The sequence below is a fragment of the Camellia sinensis genome, unplaced genomic scaffold (genome assembly GCF_055761805.1).
Source record: "Camellia sinensis isolate YWXY unplaced genomic scaffold, ASM5576180v1 Unanchor3, whole genome shotgun sequence".
Lineage (NCBI taxonomy): Eukaryota > Viridiplantae > Streptophyta > Magnoliopsida > Ericales > Theaceae > Camellia > Camellia sinensis.
In genome coordinates, this window is record NW_028129178.1 from 7,296,611 (window position 1) to 7,314,500 (window position 17,890).

Below are 17,890 nucleotides of genomic sequence, written 5' to 3' on the forward strand. Positions count from 1 at the left end.
ACAGATCCGATGGATGAGATGGGTTCCGACTTTCGAGTAATCTGAATCGTTGGGTTGGGTCCCACTCAAAAAGCGCGCTAATTATCCGGTTTGATGAATCCTATAAATTGGACATATTTTTTTTATTTTTTTTTAAAACCTAAATCCGATATCTGATCTGAATCTTAATCCGACGAGAATTTCACCGGCGACGATCATCTTCTCCGGCGAGCTTGTTCTCCTCCCAAACCTCGCTTTCATGGCGTTGGTGTAGTGAGAATTGACTGTAGTTGTTCATGGCTTCAGAAGCTGTGTTATAACCAGTGAAAACCTTAATTTGTTCATCAGCCAAAGGTACTTCAAATTAGAAAAGCTTCTATTTTCAGATTGCTTGTTTTCTGTGCCAAAGATGTGTTTGTTAATTCTTCAACGTGCTCAATTGGAATAACTATTGTAATTTATGTTTTTTTTTTTTTAAAAAAATAATTTATCACAGTTTGGAGGTGAGGCTTGAGAGTGTCAATGACACATGCTTGCTAGCTCACAGCTTTGAAGGCTTTGTGAGCACCCTTTCACTGAATATCTTGTTTAAATGCTCTCTTTACTCATTTTTTGGACACTTCACACTGTTTGGACATTTAGGAAAGAAGAAAAGGAAAGAAATGATTGTGATTTCTCTCCCATCTTGTTACCAAAATAAACTTTTATGTTCTTATTTCTTTTGTAGTTAGATGGGCAATGTTGGCAATAGACAAAATTAGTAATTCTTTTCTCTTTTATTTCTCCTCATTTATCTCCTGTGTACTAATCCAAACAAGTGATTAAGATTAAGAGAGATTGGTTTCTTTTCTTTTCTCTCCAAATCACTCAATCCAAACACAGTGTTAATGTGATGTGTGCTCTGTTTGGTTGCTGAGAAACAAAGGGGAATGAGCAGAAAAATAAAGCTTTATGTCAAATCCTTATGCTTTTGCATTTTCGAAGAAAGAATATCACCTCAGGTTCTTAGCTAAGCTAAATACTTCCGTTGCATTGGATTCAGACGACAAATGGTGAAATCATTTCCAACTGTGAAAAAGTTTGTTGAAATAATTCATATCATTTCCCTTATTTTCCCTAAAAACTTGTCAGGATCCAAACAGATCACTTTGTGTGTGTTGTGTGGATTGTTAGCCAAATGATAGATTATCATTGCTGAAGTCTGTCTCTCTGACTAATTGTTAGCTATGTTTAGAAATTTTGGGGTAGCAGGAACTCGACGGTCATTATTTAATTTGAAATTTCCATTCAAGTCTTCAATAAGGCAAATACACATGAAAAATAATCACAAAAGTGATTCAAGAGGTGCTTTAATTGTACTAGAAGGGTTGGATCGAAGTGGGAAGACTTTACAATCAAGAAAGCTGATTTCTTACGTGGAGGGACTCAGCTATTCAGTTGAATCATGGCGTTTTCCTGATAGAAATACTGGTGTTGGGCAAATGATTTCCTCTTATCTTGCTAACAAGTCAGAGTTGGATGATCACGCAATCCATCTACTCTTTAGTGCAAGTCGTTGGGAAAAGAGGTTCGTTTCAATGTCTCATGCATTATGCTACGTTCTGCTTCTTCAGAGGTCTTGTGAGAACCTCAAGTTTAAACCTTATATTTGTGTTTAATGTTGCTTCTATTAGTAGTTTGTCATTCACATGAAGAATTTTTAAGTTCAATGCACATCAATCAAATTTGTGCTAGAATGGAAATTCAATCCTTTAATTTGAAGCCATCCCCATTTCATCTAGGAGCAATATCAATGCCAAAACTGAAATACGATTGTTCAACTTAAGAATAAAGAGAGATTATTATACCCTAAATGGTTGTTAATTTTAAAATTACTCTCATACGTAGAACAGTGCTTGTTTAAATTTTCAAGACAAGGGCTCAGCCAGACCCCTAATTTGACACACTAGTTTTTGAAATATTTCATTATTATGCTCTTTCTAGTATTATTTTCTGATTCAAATTTCATTTCACTGCATAAATTTCATTCTTGCGATGCTAAAAAAATAATGATTGAATTTTCAGAACTTATCTTAATTTGAATATTGACTGGATTAGCTGTAGAATTTGTCTTCAATTGGTTTAGCACCCAGATCCCAGCCCAAACTTTTCACAATTTCACATAGATTTTGAGAGTTTTATTGCCATCTTGAAGGTAAAATAGTCTTACTTTGATAACTTCACTTTCTTTAAAATAAAAAATAAAATAATCATTATTGCCTTTTCTTTTTCCATCAACAGACGCATCTATTTACAGAAAAAGTTGTTAGAATGTTGGATTTGTATTCCCTATGTGCCCTTTTCATGGGATCAGTCTGTGATTGATAATGATTTTGATTTGTGCACAAGCAAATGTTTGACATGTCAAGACTTATAAGTCATAACTGATCATCTGCGATATATTTGCAGATCCTTGATGGAGAATAAACTGAGAAGTGGAACCACCCTAATTGTAGATCGCTATTCATTTTCTGGGGTGGCTTTTTCATCTGCCAAAGGACTTGATATTGAATGGTGTAAGGTGAAGACATGCTTCAAACTATTTTTAAGTGGGAATTTTTAATTTTTTATTTTTTATTTTTTATTTTTTATTTTTTTTTTCTGGGTGCCATTTCTTCCCTTTTGGTAGTGAAAAATGAGTTGTTACACAGGCACCAGAGATGGGGTTGCTCGCTCCAGATTTGGTATTATATCTTGACATACCACCAGAGGTAATTTGTTCTATTATCAAGTTTGTTGTTGAAGTTAAGGTACCATGACATCAAAGATCACAACCATGTATTGAACCTTGCAGATTGAGTAGTTTTCCACTCTCTTTCTCAACAAGTCCTGTTTGTCTGATGGCTAATTTAGTCCTTGATGATAAATTTAACTTCCTTTGTCATTGGTTGATGTTGTGTAAGGCACTTTAATTGGCTACATAGTTAGGGGACTCTTGGTCCAGTATGTGATGATCCTTGGTCAATTTATCACTCCTTCCTCATTCCATATGGTAAAATATAAGACTACTGTTGATTGAGCTGTTGAGGTCATCTATTTAAGACTGATTTTTGTGGTATCATATTATATAAATGAAGAGAGTCTATTTATTAGTTTCCTTTGTGTGTGCACATATGTGTCCACCAAGTAAAACAGCAGCCAGGGTAACTGAAAAGTCCTTTTGAAATTGCCAGAAAGCGGCTGAAAGAGGAGGCTATGGGGGGGAGAGATACGAGCAGCTTGAGTTTCAAAGAAAAGTTGCCCGCTCATATCAGATACTCCATGATGCCTCATGGAAGGTAACATATTTTTAATAGCTCTTTTATTGTTTTGTTTTCCAGTGCCAATGGAAATGGTCTGGTGGTGTTACTCTGACGAGACTATGTACACACTCCTTGTGATGTCATCCTTTGGGTCTCACCTCAGAGTTTATCACAACCTTTTAGCTTTAACATCAAGTCTTGCAGTATATTTTCAAAATGCTTTTTGGTTTTCATATGGAATGATAGTGAGATGGGGGAAAAGAAAAAATTGAAGGCATTAAATGTTAATACCGACAAAACTTGAACAGTGATCCATTTATCTTTTTATCATTTTTTAGCATAACAAAAAAAAAAAATGGTCTTTTGTTTTTAAAGTCAAGATTGGTGAATGTGTTCCGTTTTTTAAGGCTCCTTTTTTTGTGGATGTCTTGCAGACCATAGATGCCTGCCTCCCCATTGAAGATGTTGAGAAACAGTTGCAGGAGGTGGTATTGGATTGTGTGACGACATGCCAAAAGGGGAAACCCCTCTCACAACTCTGGTCAAGTTGAGATTGATTCCCTAGAAAGGAATGGGATAACTTAAATGTTGGCAACTAAGATTATAAACAATAGTTCAATCCGGTTTATTGTGAAGACATATGCTTTTGATCCTCTCTGCCATGTTTTTATAACCATATTTAGCTTTTTTGACACAACTTATAGATTGGTATATTTGTTCAGCGTATTTTTGTTTTTTATTCAATTTTGAGTCCTTTTTTATTTTTTTATTTATTTTTATTTTTTTATAGATCCGCTTAGATTAGATGATTTTAAATTTTTAACAAAATCAACTAAAAATGAAAATAAACCAAATTTTGAAGGAAAATAAATAAATAAATAAACCTTTAACAAGTGGCTTATTTTATTTTCAATGGCGCTAAAAGTAAAAAAAAAACTGATACTTGAAAACAAAATATAAATTAACCTATAAATCATAGCCAAAAAAAAATTCCAAAATTTTTGAAGGTGGAACAATATTTAAGCAGGTTCTAGGAGCGATGATTTTTTTTAATAATTTTTATTTATTTATTTATTTTAATAAAAAAATCGTGCTTGGTAAAAAAAATTTGAAAAAAAATCTTTAGTTAGTGAAAAAGTTGAATATATCCTAAACTTTTTTTAAATAAAAACTAAGGTATCATAGACCTTGAATTGAAACTAAAATCAATATCCATTTATAAGCAAATAGATTTTTTTTTATTTAGTCAAACTGGTTTTTATTTTTTATTTTTTTAGAGATGGCCAGCATTACTGTTCAATAAGACTACACCAAGCTCTCTCAACTCTTGTTCCCCATACATAGACACACCAACAAGAAACAAAAAGTTCTAACTCAATCTTATTTCTGCAACTACTATGAAAATTTTGCTTTCCTAATTTCTTATTTCCAATCAAACAATATTCCAAACAGTCGAAAAGAAAAGCGGGAAAAAATTGAGCTTTCACCGATTACAAAATTACACCATACTGTCCCCAAGAGAGAGAATGTGGTACCGTTTCAAACAAGGCCAAGAGGACTTCACTTGCACACACACAGCAACTCAATTCATGGACATTGTTCAAAGCTCCACTCTTATTTTCACCACCACCAACCACAACAATGATCAATCTGAAAATGATAGCATCAACCAAATACATACTGGAAGCTATCCAGGAAAATTTTGCATTCAACAACTATTCTAAACTAGTTCAAAATTCCAAAAGAACAACACATGTTTATACGAGTCGCTTATTTCTCCCTGAATTGAAAACTTAACTCTTTGGGTCACCCACATTACCAATGGACAAGTTGAACAAATTCTTCACAGCAGAAAAACATAATTGGCTTTATAAAATAATTATAATTATTGCCAATTCAAGTCCTCCCACAAGAGGATATATCTAGTTGACGACATCGAGCACCAACTTACGAGACTTGAGAACAGACCACCTCATGCGCCTGTAATAAGCAGCTTGAAGCAATGCCAATGACAGTACAAATATCCACTTGGAATCCCATCTGCATTAAGAGAAGTACACGCACGAGAAATTAACTACCTCCTAATGTAATGTCGTGTGATAATATTGAAGCCAACATACCAGTTTTCTCTCTTCCATTTCTGGTTCTGCAGCCCATGACAAAAATGTCACAACATCTTTTCCCATCTATACCAATATTAGAATATGAGCTTAACTGTCTCATATGATTTATGATAATAAGCACAACGATATAAAAGTACGAGAGAAACCAACCTGAGATTCCGTTGCAGGGGTACCATCTTCATACTCAACAGCACCATCGATAAGCATTTTAGGCATAGCAATGGCTCCCCCAGGAAAGTAAGGATTATAATGCAACCCTTCTCGGATCTACAATACCATTACAACTTGGCTGATTATGGAAAGAAACGTTACCCAAATTTACAGAAAAAACAATTTCAAAATGTAAGCAACCTTGTGGTGGTTAACCCTATTGTGTATTATCCTAACTTTCACAATTAATAAAAAAAAAAAATACAACCACCCAAATATAAGTTAATCGGGAAATAAGTGAAACAGTATGAACACAGGCAATTCTTTTCACCAACAATCCTTGAAACACGTGTTCTACCAAATAGAACAGATGGGGGGTGTATTATGCCTCTAATGAAAGCTTCTGCTTAAGCATACCTTTGAATCTGCTTATTCACCACGAAAGTCTACTTTTAATGCACCAAATCTAAAAAGTGAAATGCACCAACTACTAATGTCTAACAGAATATCAATGCAGACCCCAAAAAAATAAAAAAACACTACTTATAGATGGCGAAAGCTCCCATGCTATCATGATATAAATCTCTCAGGAACACAACAATGACATCCATCTGTAAGTGACATGAATTAATTTGCATAAATGACAGTATCAGCACTCCACATGATGCAGAAAAGGCTAAACTACCTACCACCCCCCAGACCTCAAACAATGAATAAGAATAATAAGAAGAAGCAGAGGACAAAGACAAAGACAGTTCCCTACATGCAAAACTACGACCAGCACAAACCATTACAAATTTATGACCATTCTTTGGGAGCTGCTATTGCCACAGCAGCAGAGGCTACTAAGCCTTCAAGACAAAAGTTCTAAAATCTGGCCATAGTTGCATTCGTCTTTTTCTATTACTTTTATTTGATTATTACTTTCGGGGTATCAATTCATTAACCAAAGTGATTATCATTATGGAGCATCTACATGATGGCAAACTATAAAATTCTCCAAATGCGAACATACAAAACCATCATTGATCATACTACAAGTTCAAGAAGAAAGTTGCAGAAGAGACTACAAATCAGAACTTACTGAAACACCAGCAGGAGGATCATGGTAACCAGTTAGAAGGGCAAATACATAGTTCTGACCATTGTGACGAGCCTGAAACGCCAAATAGTAAGAAACTGTAGAGATAGATAAATAACAAAAAAAAAAACCTTGAAATGAAGAAATTAAAAACAGAATAAAGGAATTTACTTTGGTGATAAGACTTAAATCTGGAGGATAGGCCCCTCCATTAGCAAACCTAGCAGCTTGTTCATTTGGATATGGCTGCGGAAAACGATCACTCAGTTTACCAGGCCGAGTAAACATTTCACCCTCATCATTAGGCCCATCAACGACCTCAATCTCAGCTGCCATAGCCTTTGTTTCCTCCTCAGTATATGCCACACCCACCAAGTCACGATATGAAATCAGGGACATTGAATGACAAGAAGCACAGACTTGCTGGGAAACTTGGTGACCACGACGGATCCTGTTTGTGTAAAATTGAACATATTAAGATTAGTGGAAGCATGAAACAGTAAAACAACTGCAAACAAGTGAATCAAAAAGCATTATGGCGTTCCAAAGGAAATGAATCTATTTAGAAGATATCATGTGTGAAACAATTCTTCAGCACCATGCTGCTGGCGGAATAGGAAGAAATATGTTTTGTAGTTAAAAAAGCTAAGAGAGGCGAATGGGATGAAAATATTTCATATTGATTTATCAAGAGAAGTGGTGATCTATGATTAAAATGGCTAACTCTCAGATGCACAACTGAGAAGTGAAACAAGAAATTATCAAATTGGAAAATTAAGGCTTAAGTAGTTTCAATTCAAGGGTTGACCATAAATCAACCAAACTGCAACAAGTTGCAACAATAGGTGGAATGATTTAAAAAGCAGTCCACAGATGACCTACTTCATCAGGCTAAAGATGTATTCAACTGCAATAGAACGCATCTGAAAAGCATGTCATAGGCTCAACAGATACTCATGAAGCATGGTCATATGAACTAAGAATGCCTTCGCGAGGCCAAGGATAGTTTGGACAAGGTAGACCATGTTCAGCCTCATCAGCAACTGCTATCGTTGTGAAGCTCAAAAGCCCCGATACACCTGCTCCAAGAAGTGCAAATGCTCTCAAGGAATTCATTCCAGCAGATCCAGCTCCCTCTTGATCTTTCTTTGAAACAAGGGATGACAAAACTGGAGGGGCCTGACAAATGAACACCACAAATCAAAAGTTCAAATTGCAAGTATGAAGTGAAAAAAAATAAAATATAAATAAACAAATAAAATTAAATAACCTAGTCCCGGACTCCCAACCCCGATATAACAACCACTTTTATCCAACACCACCCTTGCCCAACCAAGAATAACACTGATTCAACACCAACACTTTTCAAAGTCAGTTGCAACATGCATAGCCATTGGTTCAAAAAAATTTCCTTTCTTTAAGTTTTGCGTATATGTAATGGCAAACACATCAAAACAATACTAAATTCTTGGGAAAAAAACTGGAGAAGACCACAAAGAAAAACAATTATGAGAGTAAGATTCTAATTTCATATTATATTCCACATAAATTAAGTTTATAAGACCAAAAATAAAATCGTACAACTGATAAATAGGGAATGCTTGTGCAAATATTAATATATTATGAGTGAATTACTTAAAAACCTCACCGCTTTAAAACAAGGAACTTCGCTAACGCTGTGTTTGGTTGGGAAACTTAGGAAGAGATTTGAAAAAGGAAAGGGAAAAAGGTAGGGTGAAATGTGAATAAAATATGCTTACATTTCACCAAATTTCACACACATTTTCCCTTTCCCTTTTCAAATCCCTCCCCAAATCTCCCAACTAAACACACCATAAAGGTGCAACTTCCTGAATTGTGCCAATAATTTATTAGAAACTAAAAATAGAAGTATTTCCAAGCAGCTCATATTATGTCTCTCTATGACGAATTTTCAAGGACTTTTTGAAAGTTTAGAAAAAACAAAATAAACTTGAAGTGCATCTTATAGTTTAAAATATTCTATCTTCAGTTCAATTTGAACTTCATAATGACGAAATCCTTAACAAACATCTCTGTTTAACCACCTAGAAAGGGATATCTTCGCTCACACCGTTGATCAAGACAAGACATCAAAAAGAATGACTCTGAAATAACTTCCAGACTATGATCTCATTGAGTTAGAACCTCATCTTATTTCTAGCTTGAAACAGGGAAAAAATAGAGAAAATAAAAGGCATGAAACAATACAAGCTAACCATTCACACATGGCAGGTCATCATTATAGTAAAGAACCAAATGATATATGGCATGCATGTAGATGTAGTTCACTTCTGAAAGCTATTGTGCAACATTTTTATAAGGCTGTGCTTGTTTCAGTGTGAGAAATCTCCCAGAAACCATTTTTAGTTAGTCCCCCCCCCCCAAAAAAAAAACAAAAAAACAAAGGGTAAACGGTAAAGATTCATGTTCATGAACTTGTTAGATGATACTCATTGCAATTGGACAGCCTAACAAATGCTTCAATCTCTTTCTAAGCGATTTGACCAAACACACAAAAAATAAAAAGGTTTTCATAGATAACCTTCCATTTGGTACCTTGAAAACAGTACACCCAAGACTGAACTCCTTAACTAAAACTTCACATATTTTGTCTCTAGTATTTGTTTCAGGAAAAGAATAAAAAAAAAGAAAAAAAAAAGAGGAAACAACATATTTTGTGGGAACGAGGAAGAATGATCCCACAAGATATGTTGTTAGGTTGCTGTTTCACTGAACGTGGATTACAAAAGTCTGAGGGCTAATAATAAGCACCAGCCCTCCGTACCACGGGGTACCCAATTGGTCTCTCATTCTTGATTTCAGCGGCTCAAGTGCCGTGGTTTTCTTGCCTAAAAAAGAAAACACATAGATACAAACCACAACCAAAAACACAGAAAATTGATGAAAACCAGTCTTCTTTGCAACAGAAAATGATGGCCCACCAAAAACAAATACTACGAAACATTTGAACCTCATATAGTATACACCTAATAGGAAAATGCAATGAAGTTCAAAAGCTACAAGATTGCACTAGTGAAATACAAATATGAAACACTGCAAATGAGGAATGAGATTCTTACACTGGACTGAGATTGAAGTCTCCCCCTCAGTAACTGGCGGATAGCTCTACCAGCCATGTTAGTCAATCTGTTGATTTGTTCACCAAAAGAAACACAATTTTAATGAAAATAAACAAAAACTATGGATCTGGAAGAGCTCAACATTGACTTTATCAGAAGATTGGAGGCATCACTGAGAAGCATGGGAGATGAATCCATACGCCCAAAAAGGGCAAAGTAGTGACCAGATAATAAATTTTACCCCCAACCAATCAAACAAGACACTGCAAAAAAGGCTTGGTTTAGCGAAGTTTCATTGTATTTAATGGTATGTGGACAATTTTATGCATATCGCAAAGCAAAATCTCTACTTTTCAGCAGCAACTATCTCTTATAAACCACATATACAAAGCTAAGCCGCCAAAATTTGACAGCTCTGAAAGTCAGATGCCAAGAAAAATTTGCAAACAATGAGAAGTTGAGTCTTGCAGTGTGTTTGGAATTGTGGGATTTGACAGAATTTGATGGCATTGGCATTTCAAAATGGAATTCAATATGTTTGGAATGAACGGAATCTAAAATGGGGAAGGGGGAAAGCAAAATAAAGAAGTCTTGAAATCCAATGAAATGGCTGAATTTAAAGGAAATTAGAATTATAAAATCTTATCTAATCCCATATACCCATAATACACTCTCTTTTTATAAGTTCCCTACTAGCTAATAAGGGCATGATCTTCAACAAACAAAAAAACTCCTTTCCAATTCCTGATCAAACCAAACAAAAGAATGGAATAGTTTCCTTCTAATTCCAATTAGTTCTAAACACAAACACATACACACACATACACAAAAGGAATTCCTTAGAAACGTTTTCTTTTCCTTTCCCATTTTGAAATCTACAATTCTAAAAAGATTTGGTCCCAAACACAATGTTAAGAGCCTAGAGGTAGAAAAAGAAGAAAGTTGGGAGGAAAGGCTGACGAAATCATATATATGGTCTTGACCATGACCACAAAAATAAAATAAAATCACATATAGAGCCCTAGTCATCTAAGAGGTGGTGTAATTACACATTCCAAAATAAGAATGTAATCACAAAGTGAATAGTAGCTACTAGCTTCAAAGGATCTCTCGTGAGTTCCTGCCTTCGTACACATCACCAGCACAGGATTTTTCCATTGCCTCAGCAGCACTCTTGCAGTGAACTTTAGAAGACAAGGCAAGCTAAGAGTTGGTTAAACCTAGCTGAGCTGAATATAGAGTACACACAACTAGGCCTCATAGTATCAACCATTTTAAGTCGTTTAAGTTTTAGCTATTGCTTGCTTCCAAATTCACTTAGTTTATATCCCAAGTTACTTAGTTTATGTCCCAAGTTTCCTGGTTTCCCAAACTTGAGTCTACACGGGGTCATCTATATAAGCTATGAAACACGGGTACTCCAAAAATGATGCCGTATAAGTATCGGATACTTACCAAGTGCGGGTACACATACCGATAGAGCGGTACACGTACCGATACAGCGGTACACGTACCGGGTACGCCAAATACATGCGGGTACAATAAATACATTTGGGTACGTCATGAGTATGGCAAAATAATTTTATTTATTTATTTTTTTTAACTTCTGCTAGAATTTATTGCAACTTTTATTATTCTTTTTTCAATTTTGAAAATATCAAGTAATTTATTTCTAACACCCTCTATCCATGAGTCATGATTTTACTCTCTTTTGCATCTTGTTTTAGACAATCAAAAAATAAAAATAAAGAATTATATAATTTTTTAGATAAATTATTCTTTTTTTAGTTTTGATATTGAAACTTATGATTTGTATGTTGGATGTTTAGCTATAAATTTATATAATATATATATATATATTAAATAAATTGACATACCCCAGCCTCACCCGTAGCCTACATTTTTAAGAATTTGCAGTATCAACGTACCCATATCATACCTGCACCCATGTTTCATAGTATATAAGTGATGTACTCGTACATTTTCGGCAAACACTTGAAGTTAAAGAAGATCATCTGAGTCCTTTAGTTCTACATCCCTCATCTCATGGTAAGATACAATAAAGACACATCAGTAAGTGCTACTCTTAATGTCCTGGGAACATAAAATGCCTTAACCCATCTCTCTTTACTTTATCCTTCCTCTTCCTTGATTCATAACTTTTAGCAATCGCACTTGTTCCTCAATCTATCTTTCATTCAATTCTTCACCTTACATTAGCAAGATTGTCTTTTCACCTTACACAATCATGTACAAATTTCCATAATGTAAAAACAATGCTTGAATAGTGCTAAAACCCAAAATGAAAAACTAATATCCCCTCCAACAGAAAACCAAGACACCAAACAAAACAGAATTCAAAACCATAATCCATGTCAAAATCAGACATTTAGGGTGTGTTTGGTAACGTTTACGTTTTCAGTTTATATTTATAAAAATTTTATAAACTGATTTTTGTTTATTTTTAGAAAAACATAAACTACAAACGCGTTTGGTAATTGACAAAATGTTTAAAAAATTTTAAAAATATAAAAAAGAGTGAGAAATGGCAAGTGGTGGCAAGTGGCGGCGGAAGACGGTTGTGGAAAGTGGTGACGGTGGGTAGTGGGTAGCTGGTGGTGGCCGGTGGTGGCCGGTGGGTGGTGGTGGCCGGTGGGTGGGTGACGGTGGCGGGTGGTGGGTGGTAGTGAGTGAGAGGTGGTGGTGGCGGGTGGTGGGTGATGGCGGATGGTGGATGGCGAATGGCAAGTGGTGGTGGGTGGCGGGTGGTGGGCGGGTGACGGTGGTGGGTGGTAGTGAGTGAAAGGTGGTGGTGGCGGGTGGTGGGTGATGGCGGATGGTGGATGGCGAATGGCAAGTGGTGGTGGGTGGTGGGTGGTGAGTGGCCAATGGTGGGTGGTGGTGGGTGGCGGGTGGTGGTGGTGGGTGGGTGGGTGACGGTGGCGGGTGGCGGGTGGTGGTGGTGGTGGTGGCGGTGGCGGGTGGGTGGCGGGTGGTGGTGGGTGGATGGTGATGGTGGGTGTGTGGGTGGGTGACGGTGGCAGGTGATGGGTGGTAGTGAGTGGGTGGTGGTGGTGGTGGGGGCGGCGGCGGCGGCGGGTGGTGGGCAGTGGTGGTGGTGGTGGTGGTGGTGGTGGGTGGGTGGGTGACGGTGGCGGGTGGTAGGTGGTAGCGAGTGGGTGGTGGTGGTGGTGGTGGCAGGTGGGTGGCGGGTGGTGGTGGTGGTGGTGGTGGTGGTGGGTGGGTGGGTGGGTGACGGTGGCGGATGGTAAGTGGTAGCGAGTGGGTGGTGGCGGTGGTGGTGGTGGTGTGGGTGGGTGGTGGCGGCGGGTGAGTGGCGGGTGGGTAGTGGGTGATGGTGGTGGTGGTGGCGGGTGGGTGACAGGTGGCTGGTGGTGGTGGGTGGCTGGTGATGGCAGGTGGTGAATGGTGGTGGTAGGTGGGTAGTGAGTGGTGGTGGCAAGTAAGTGGCGGGTGGTGGTGGCGGCGGCCGGTGAATGGTAGTGGCAGGTGGTGGGTGGTGACGGGTGGATGACAAGTGGGTGGTGGTGGTGGTGGTGGTGGTGGTAGCGAGAGGTGGGTGGGTGGGTGGTGGTGGTAGTGATGACGAGGGGTGGGTGGTGGTGGCGAGTAGGTAGCAAGTGAGTGGTGGCTGGTGAGTGGTGGTGGTGGCGGGTAGTGGCTGGTGGTAGCAGGTGGGTGGTGAGTAGTGGTGGCAGGTGGTGGTGGAGGGTGGGTGGTGGGTGGTAGGTGGTGGGTGGTGGTGGCGGAAGATGGTGGTGGAAAATGTTGGCGGGTGGTGGCTAATGTTGGGTGATAAAAAAAAAAAAAACTAAAAACTCAAAATGGAAACACATTTTTTGTGTTTTCATTTTTTGGCCAAATTTATAAACTGAGACCACTGATTTATAAATCAAAAATTTTACCAAATAAGTTTTTATTTGAGTTTTTAAAATTTTTGTAAATATAAACAGAAAACTGAAAACGTAAGTGTTACCAAACGACACCTTAATATCATGTTATAAAAGATGAAAAATGCTTGGGAGCACTAGAAATGGAGCACTAGAATGAACACTAATGATGTGGCAGTGGGTCCCGCCCACTTTCTATGCCTTGTTTCTTTTTTTTTCCTTTTTTTTTTACCATTCCCAATGCATTAGTGCTATTAGTGGTGTATTTTTTAGTGGTCTAAATCATTGTTGATAAAAGATACCACTGTAGAAATTCACATCCATAACACTACAAATTATGAGACTTGATTGGATCCTAAAAACCAATTCCGTACATTAGCTTCAACGATGAATTGCCTTCCGCACCCTAAATAGATGGTGAATTTCCACCTTCAGAACCCACGAAAAAGAAAAATAAGGGAGGAAAAAAAAAATGGCTATCAGACATGTTATTTATCGACAGTATTTAAGGTTGACGTTGACCAGTAAACAAAAATAGTGTGTTTTCTCATCTGAAATTGCGAATACATGTGATGTGAGGAATAAGATACGACACACAACCCTAATGAGATACGATGTAACAGAGCAGATCGTGAAAGCTTTCAGTTTGGCCAGAAAATGATGAGAGACAAAACTCACAGGGGCGTCGTTGCTGGAGATAGCTAGATCGACGGATTTAATTAGCTCTTGTAACAGGGAAAGAGGTTGCAATAGCACTTACATCACGCAATTTGTTTCTTGGAAGCATGCGTAGGACAGCTTTGCGAATAACTTCTGTAGGATCCTTTGCCAGCTGATCTTTTAAACTTCTTTCCTTGCCAGCTGATCGCTTTCGCCACGTCAACAACCTGTTCCAGACTCCCAAATCTCCAATTTGGAACGATTCTCATTGACTCGTTAAAGTTCGAGTCAATGATGACGAGTTCAACTCGGGAACCCAGCCGAGTGGAAGTGAGTCAAAGTGACATTGCGGCGATCATGTACTCGTCGGGGACGACCGGAGAGGTTAAGGGAGTGATGCTGACTCACCGGAATCTGATAGCTGCTGTTGCGAGCTATTATGTGCAGCGGGTGGAGGAGAGGGATTCGGCGCCGGTGCTGTTGTAGACGATGCCATTTTTTCATGTGTACGGCTTTTTTAACAGTTTGAAGTCGGTGGCGGTGAGCGAGACGGTGGTGGTGATGGAGAGGTTTGATTTGAGGAAGATGATGAGGGTCGTGGAGGAGTTTAGGGTGACGAATGCTGCCGCGGCTCCGCCGATGGTGGTGGCGATGGCGAAGGAAGATGTGGCGGAGGGGTATGATTTGAGGTCGTTGGAGGGTATTGGGTGCGGTGGATCTCCGTTGGCGAAGGAGGTGATTGCTGCGTTTAAGGCCAAGTTTCCATTTGTGCGGTTGTTGCAGGTCAGTTTTGAGTTCGTGCTTGCTTTGGATTTTGCTTGTTTGGGTTTTTTTTTTTTAGAGTGAATTTTTAAAAAAAGTTTAAACTTTCAGACATGCGGATGAACTAAAAAATTCAAAATTAAGCAAAAAAATTTTACTCTTTTAATAAATAAATAAACAAAAAACCTTTTTTTTTTTAATTTTTTATATTCAACTCCACAATACATATTAGAAAAATAAAAAAAAAATTGACATAATTTTGAAAAAAAATTGCTAAAAACAACAAAATTCAAAGAAAGATGTAGCTTTTTTAAGTGTTCCCAAACACCCTTGTCAACTTCGGTCATAATTTTTTTTTTTCATAAATTATCTAGTGTCTAGGTTTACTTACGTGTATGTCAACTAATTTCGAGATCCTGAGTAAATAATTCGACAAACCTCGTACTTTCAAGGTTTTGAATAACTATGATCATAGTTTGTTATAGGTTTGAAAGTTAATAATCAAAATACTAGTAAAATTCTATTCATATACATAAATTTTTTACAAACATATTATAAAAATAAAATTGTCTATATTTTTTCAAAAACAATCTTATCTTTATATATGTTTTTTTAAAGAAAAAATGAGTAAAAATGTCCATTTCACTCACATGTCAATAAGTTAGATTTGACAATTACCAATTAAAAGTAAATTTATATATCATTTTTCTTAAAATAATTAGATAGAATTTGTAATTGTTCCAAACAATGTGATCCGGCTTCATCCACGCCTGAAAGTGGAGAACTATGAAGTAATGACAAGAAGTTATGAATAGTGTACTAACTGATTTTGATGCAAAATGCAGAGGGTTATGGATTGACTGAATCAACTGGGACAGCGTTCCGAGCAGTGACTCCAGAGGAATGTGAACGTTGGGGCTCAGTGGGGAGGCTTCTAAGAAACTGTCAAGCCAAGATTGTAGACCGCACACTGGAATTGCTTTGCCTCCATGCAACTGAGGGGAGCTTTGGATCAGAGGACCCATGGTTATGAAAGGTGACGACCCCACATTTGGGCCTAATTTAACCTTTTCCTCCTTCTAATATTCCCTTATCAAATAAGATGAATCAAATAAAAGCTAAATCAAATATAAATCCTAATCCAAACGCAACCTTACAGTCATTAAATTTGCCTCGAGATTTTTATATAATTCAATTCTTGGCTATATTTGGAGGCCATGAGTTGAAATATTAATAAACAAATACTATTGACATTATAATTGTAGGTTATGTTGGTAATAAGGAGGCAACATCCGCAACATTACTGGCAGATGGGTGGTTAAGAACGGGTGATCTTTGTTATATTGACAATGAAGGGTTTCTTTTTATTGTTGATAGGTCGAAGGAACTAATCAAATACAAGGGTTACCAAGTATATCTCTCTCTTAATTCATTTATTTATTTCAGTTGTTAATTAAAACTGGATACAAATACATTTTTCAAGTGCTAAATTATTGTGCAGGTTCCTCCAGCTGAACTAGAACAACTGCTTCAATCCCACCCTGAGATAGTAGATGCTGCAGTTGTACCGTAAGCCTCGTATTACTTGTTCGCGTATATCACGCCTTTTTAATTGGAAAATGAATATTTTTTTTACAATTTTATATTTCATATCAATCATCATAAAAAAATAATAAAATCTATCATTTTTCATCATAAGTATTTATGTCACGTGATATAAAATAGTGACAAAAAATTTGAGTGATATATAACATTTTTTTATTTTAGCAGGTGAGAGGGTGGTCATTTAAATCCCCTTAGGAAGAAAAAAAAAAAACAATTTGCGCTGAGCTTAATAGGAAACAAAATTATTGATCTTTGAAATTTGCACTGAGCTTCAAAATGGGTCTCCACTTTTGATAGTTTAGTCAAGACAATTTCAAGTGTTTTGACATGAGTATTGAGTCTCTACACTTGTCATTACTTGTTTGAAATAAGAATATAAAGCCATTGCAGAATTCAATACAATACAAAGGACTTGTTTGTTGCTGTTTTTGCATAGTTTCTAAATTTTGGAAGTTGAATCATAAAATTCTTCACAGATACCCTGACGAAGAAGTTGGTCAAGTACCCATGGCTTTTGTGGTAAGGCATCCCCAAAGCAACCTCAATGAAGCACAGGTCATGGATTTTGTTGCTAAGCTGGTGCCTCTCTCTCTCTCTCTCTCTCTCTCTCTCTCTCTCTCCCATATTTGTTCTATGAGCAATGTTATATATACAAACAAAAAAATATATATTAAAAAAAAAACTTATACAAAATGATATGATGCCACAGTGAGCCTACCACTTTATACTTATTAATTATAAAAATACTAGAGTCATATCATTCTAGTGATAAATTCCAATAAAAAAAATATATTTCTTTTTCCACTTTTTAACATCAGCAATAAGTGATTATCGAATACAGACTTTTAAAATTAAGAGAATCAAACTTTTCATGAAATTCAAACTTATAACTTACGTTTCATGAAGCACACTTGTCACGATTCAATAAACAACTTGACTAACCCCTTATGCATGATTTTATCAGCTACTGATCCACAAAGCCAAAGATTGATCTTAAAATGTATGCATATTTGGTTCAACCTTTGACTAATCTGATTGATAAATTGTCAAAATGGCATACATTAGGTCTGATACTCTTTTCTTCATAATAATTGCAGGTTGCACCCTACAAGAAAATTAGGCGTGTAGCATTTGTTAATTCAATACCCAAAAGCCCAGCTGGAAAAATACTGAGAAAAGAGCTGAGAAAAATTGCTATCCCGCCGACTTTTTCTAAGCTGTGATCTTCAACTTTTGT

General features: G+C 37.0%; 1 protein-coding gene and 2 pseudogenes across 4 annotated transcripts in view; 2 read left to right on the top strand and 1 right to left on the bottom strand.

Annotated features, from left to right (window-relative positions):
* Positions 1-112: 112 nt before the first annotated feature.
* LOC145816217 (thymidylate kinase-like) lies at positions 113-4,024 on the top strand. 3 transcript variants are annotated; one of them, XM_082912516.1, is made up of 6 exons: positions 113-333; positions 1,214-1,546; positions 2,428-2,539; positions 2,670-2,729; positions 3,192-3,296; positions 3,695-4,024. In XM_082912516.1, the coding sequence occupies exons 2-6, from the start codon at positions 1,293-1,295 to the stop codon at positions 3,809-3,811; spliced, it is 648 nt and encodes a 215-aa protein (XP_082768642.1). In that variant the 5' UTR covers positions 113-333; positions 1,214-1,292; the 3' UTR covers positions 3,812-4,024. The 3 variants fall into 3 exon arrangements, 2 of the variants coding, with proteins under 2 accessions (XP_082768642.1, XP_082768641.1); XM_082912515.1 differs by lacking the exon at positions 113-333 and having other exon boundaries at positions 1,076-1,546; XR_014358651.1 differs by lacking the exon at positions 113-333 and having other exon boundaries at positions 1,081-1,546; positions 2,670-3,010; positions 3,695-3,725.
* A 690-nt stretch (positions 4,025-4,714) lies between these two features.
* LOC145816220 (cytochrome c1-2, heme protein, mitochondrial-like) overlaps positions 4,715-17,890 on the bottom strand; it is a 28,682-nt pseudogene continuing 15,506 nt past the window's right edge. The window contains exons 2-8 of the transcript XR_014358654.1: positions 9,716-9,782; positions 7,573-7,793; positions 6,786-7,065; positions 6,618-6,689; positions 5,534-5,650; positions 5,381-5,446; positions 4,715-5,300 (exon numbers count right to left, since the gene is read on the bottom strand). The product of XR_014358654.1 is annotated as a cytochrome c1-2, heme protein, mitochondrial-like (transcript). The remainder of the gene's footprint in view (positions 5,301-5,380; positions 5,447-5,533; positions 5,651-6,617; positions 6,690-6,785; positions 7,066-7,572; positions 7,794-9,715; positions 9,783-17,890) is intronic.
* LOC114260276 (4-coumarate--CoA ligase-like 9) lies at positions 9,837-17,876 on the top strand (annotated as a pseudogene).

Excerpts from the sequence above, each read along its gene's own strand:
- LOC145816217 (XM_082912515.1), top strand. The coding sequence starts at position 1,206 with ATGTTTAGAAATTTTGGGGTAGCAGGAACTCGACGGTCATTATTTAAT. Across the intron at positions 1,547-2,427 it reads GCAAGTCGTTGGGAAAAGAG|ATCCTTGATGGAGAATAAAC; the intron begins GTTCGTTTCAAT and ends ATATATTTGCAG. Across the intron at positions 2,540-2,669 it reads TTGATATTGAATGGTGTAAG|GCACCAGAGATGGGGTTGCT; the intron begins GTGAAGACATGC and ends GTTGTTACACAG.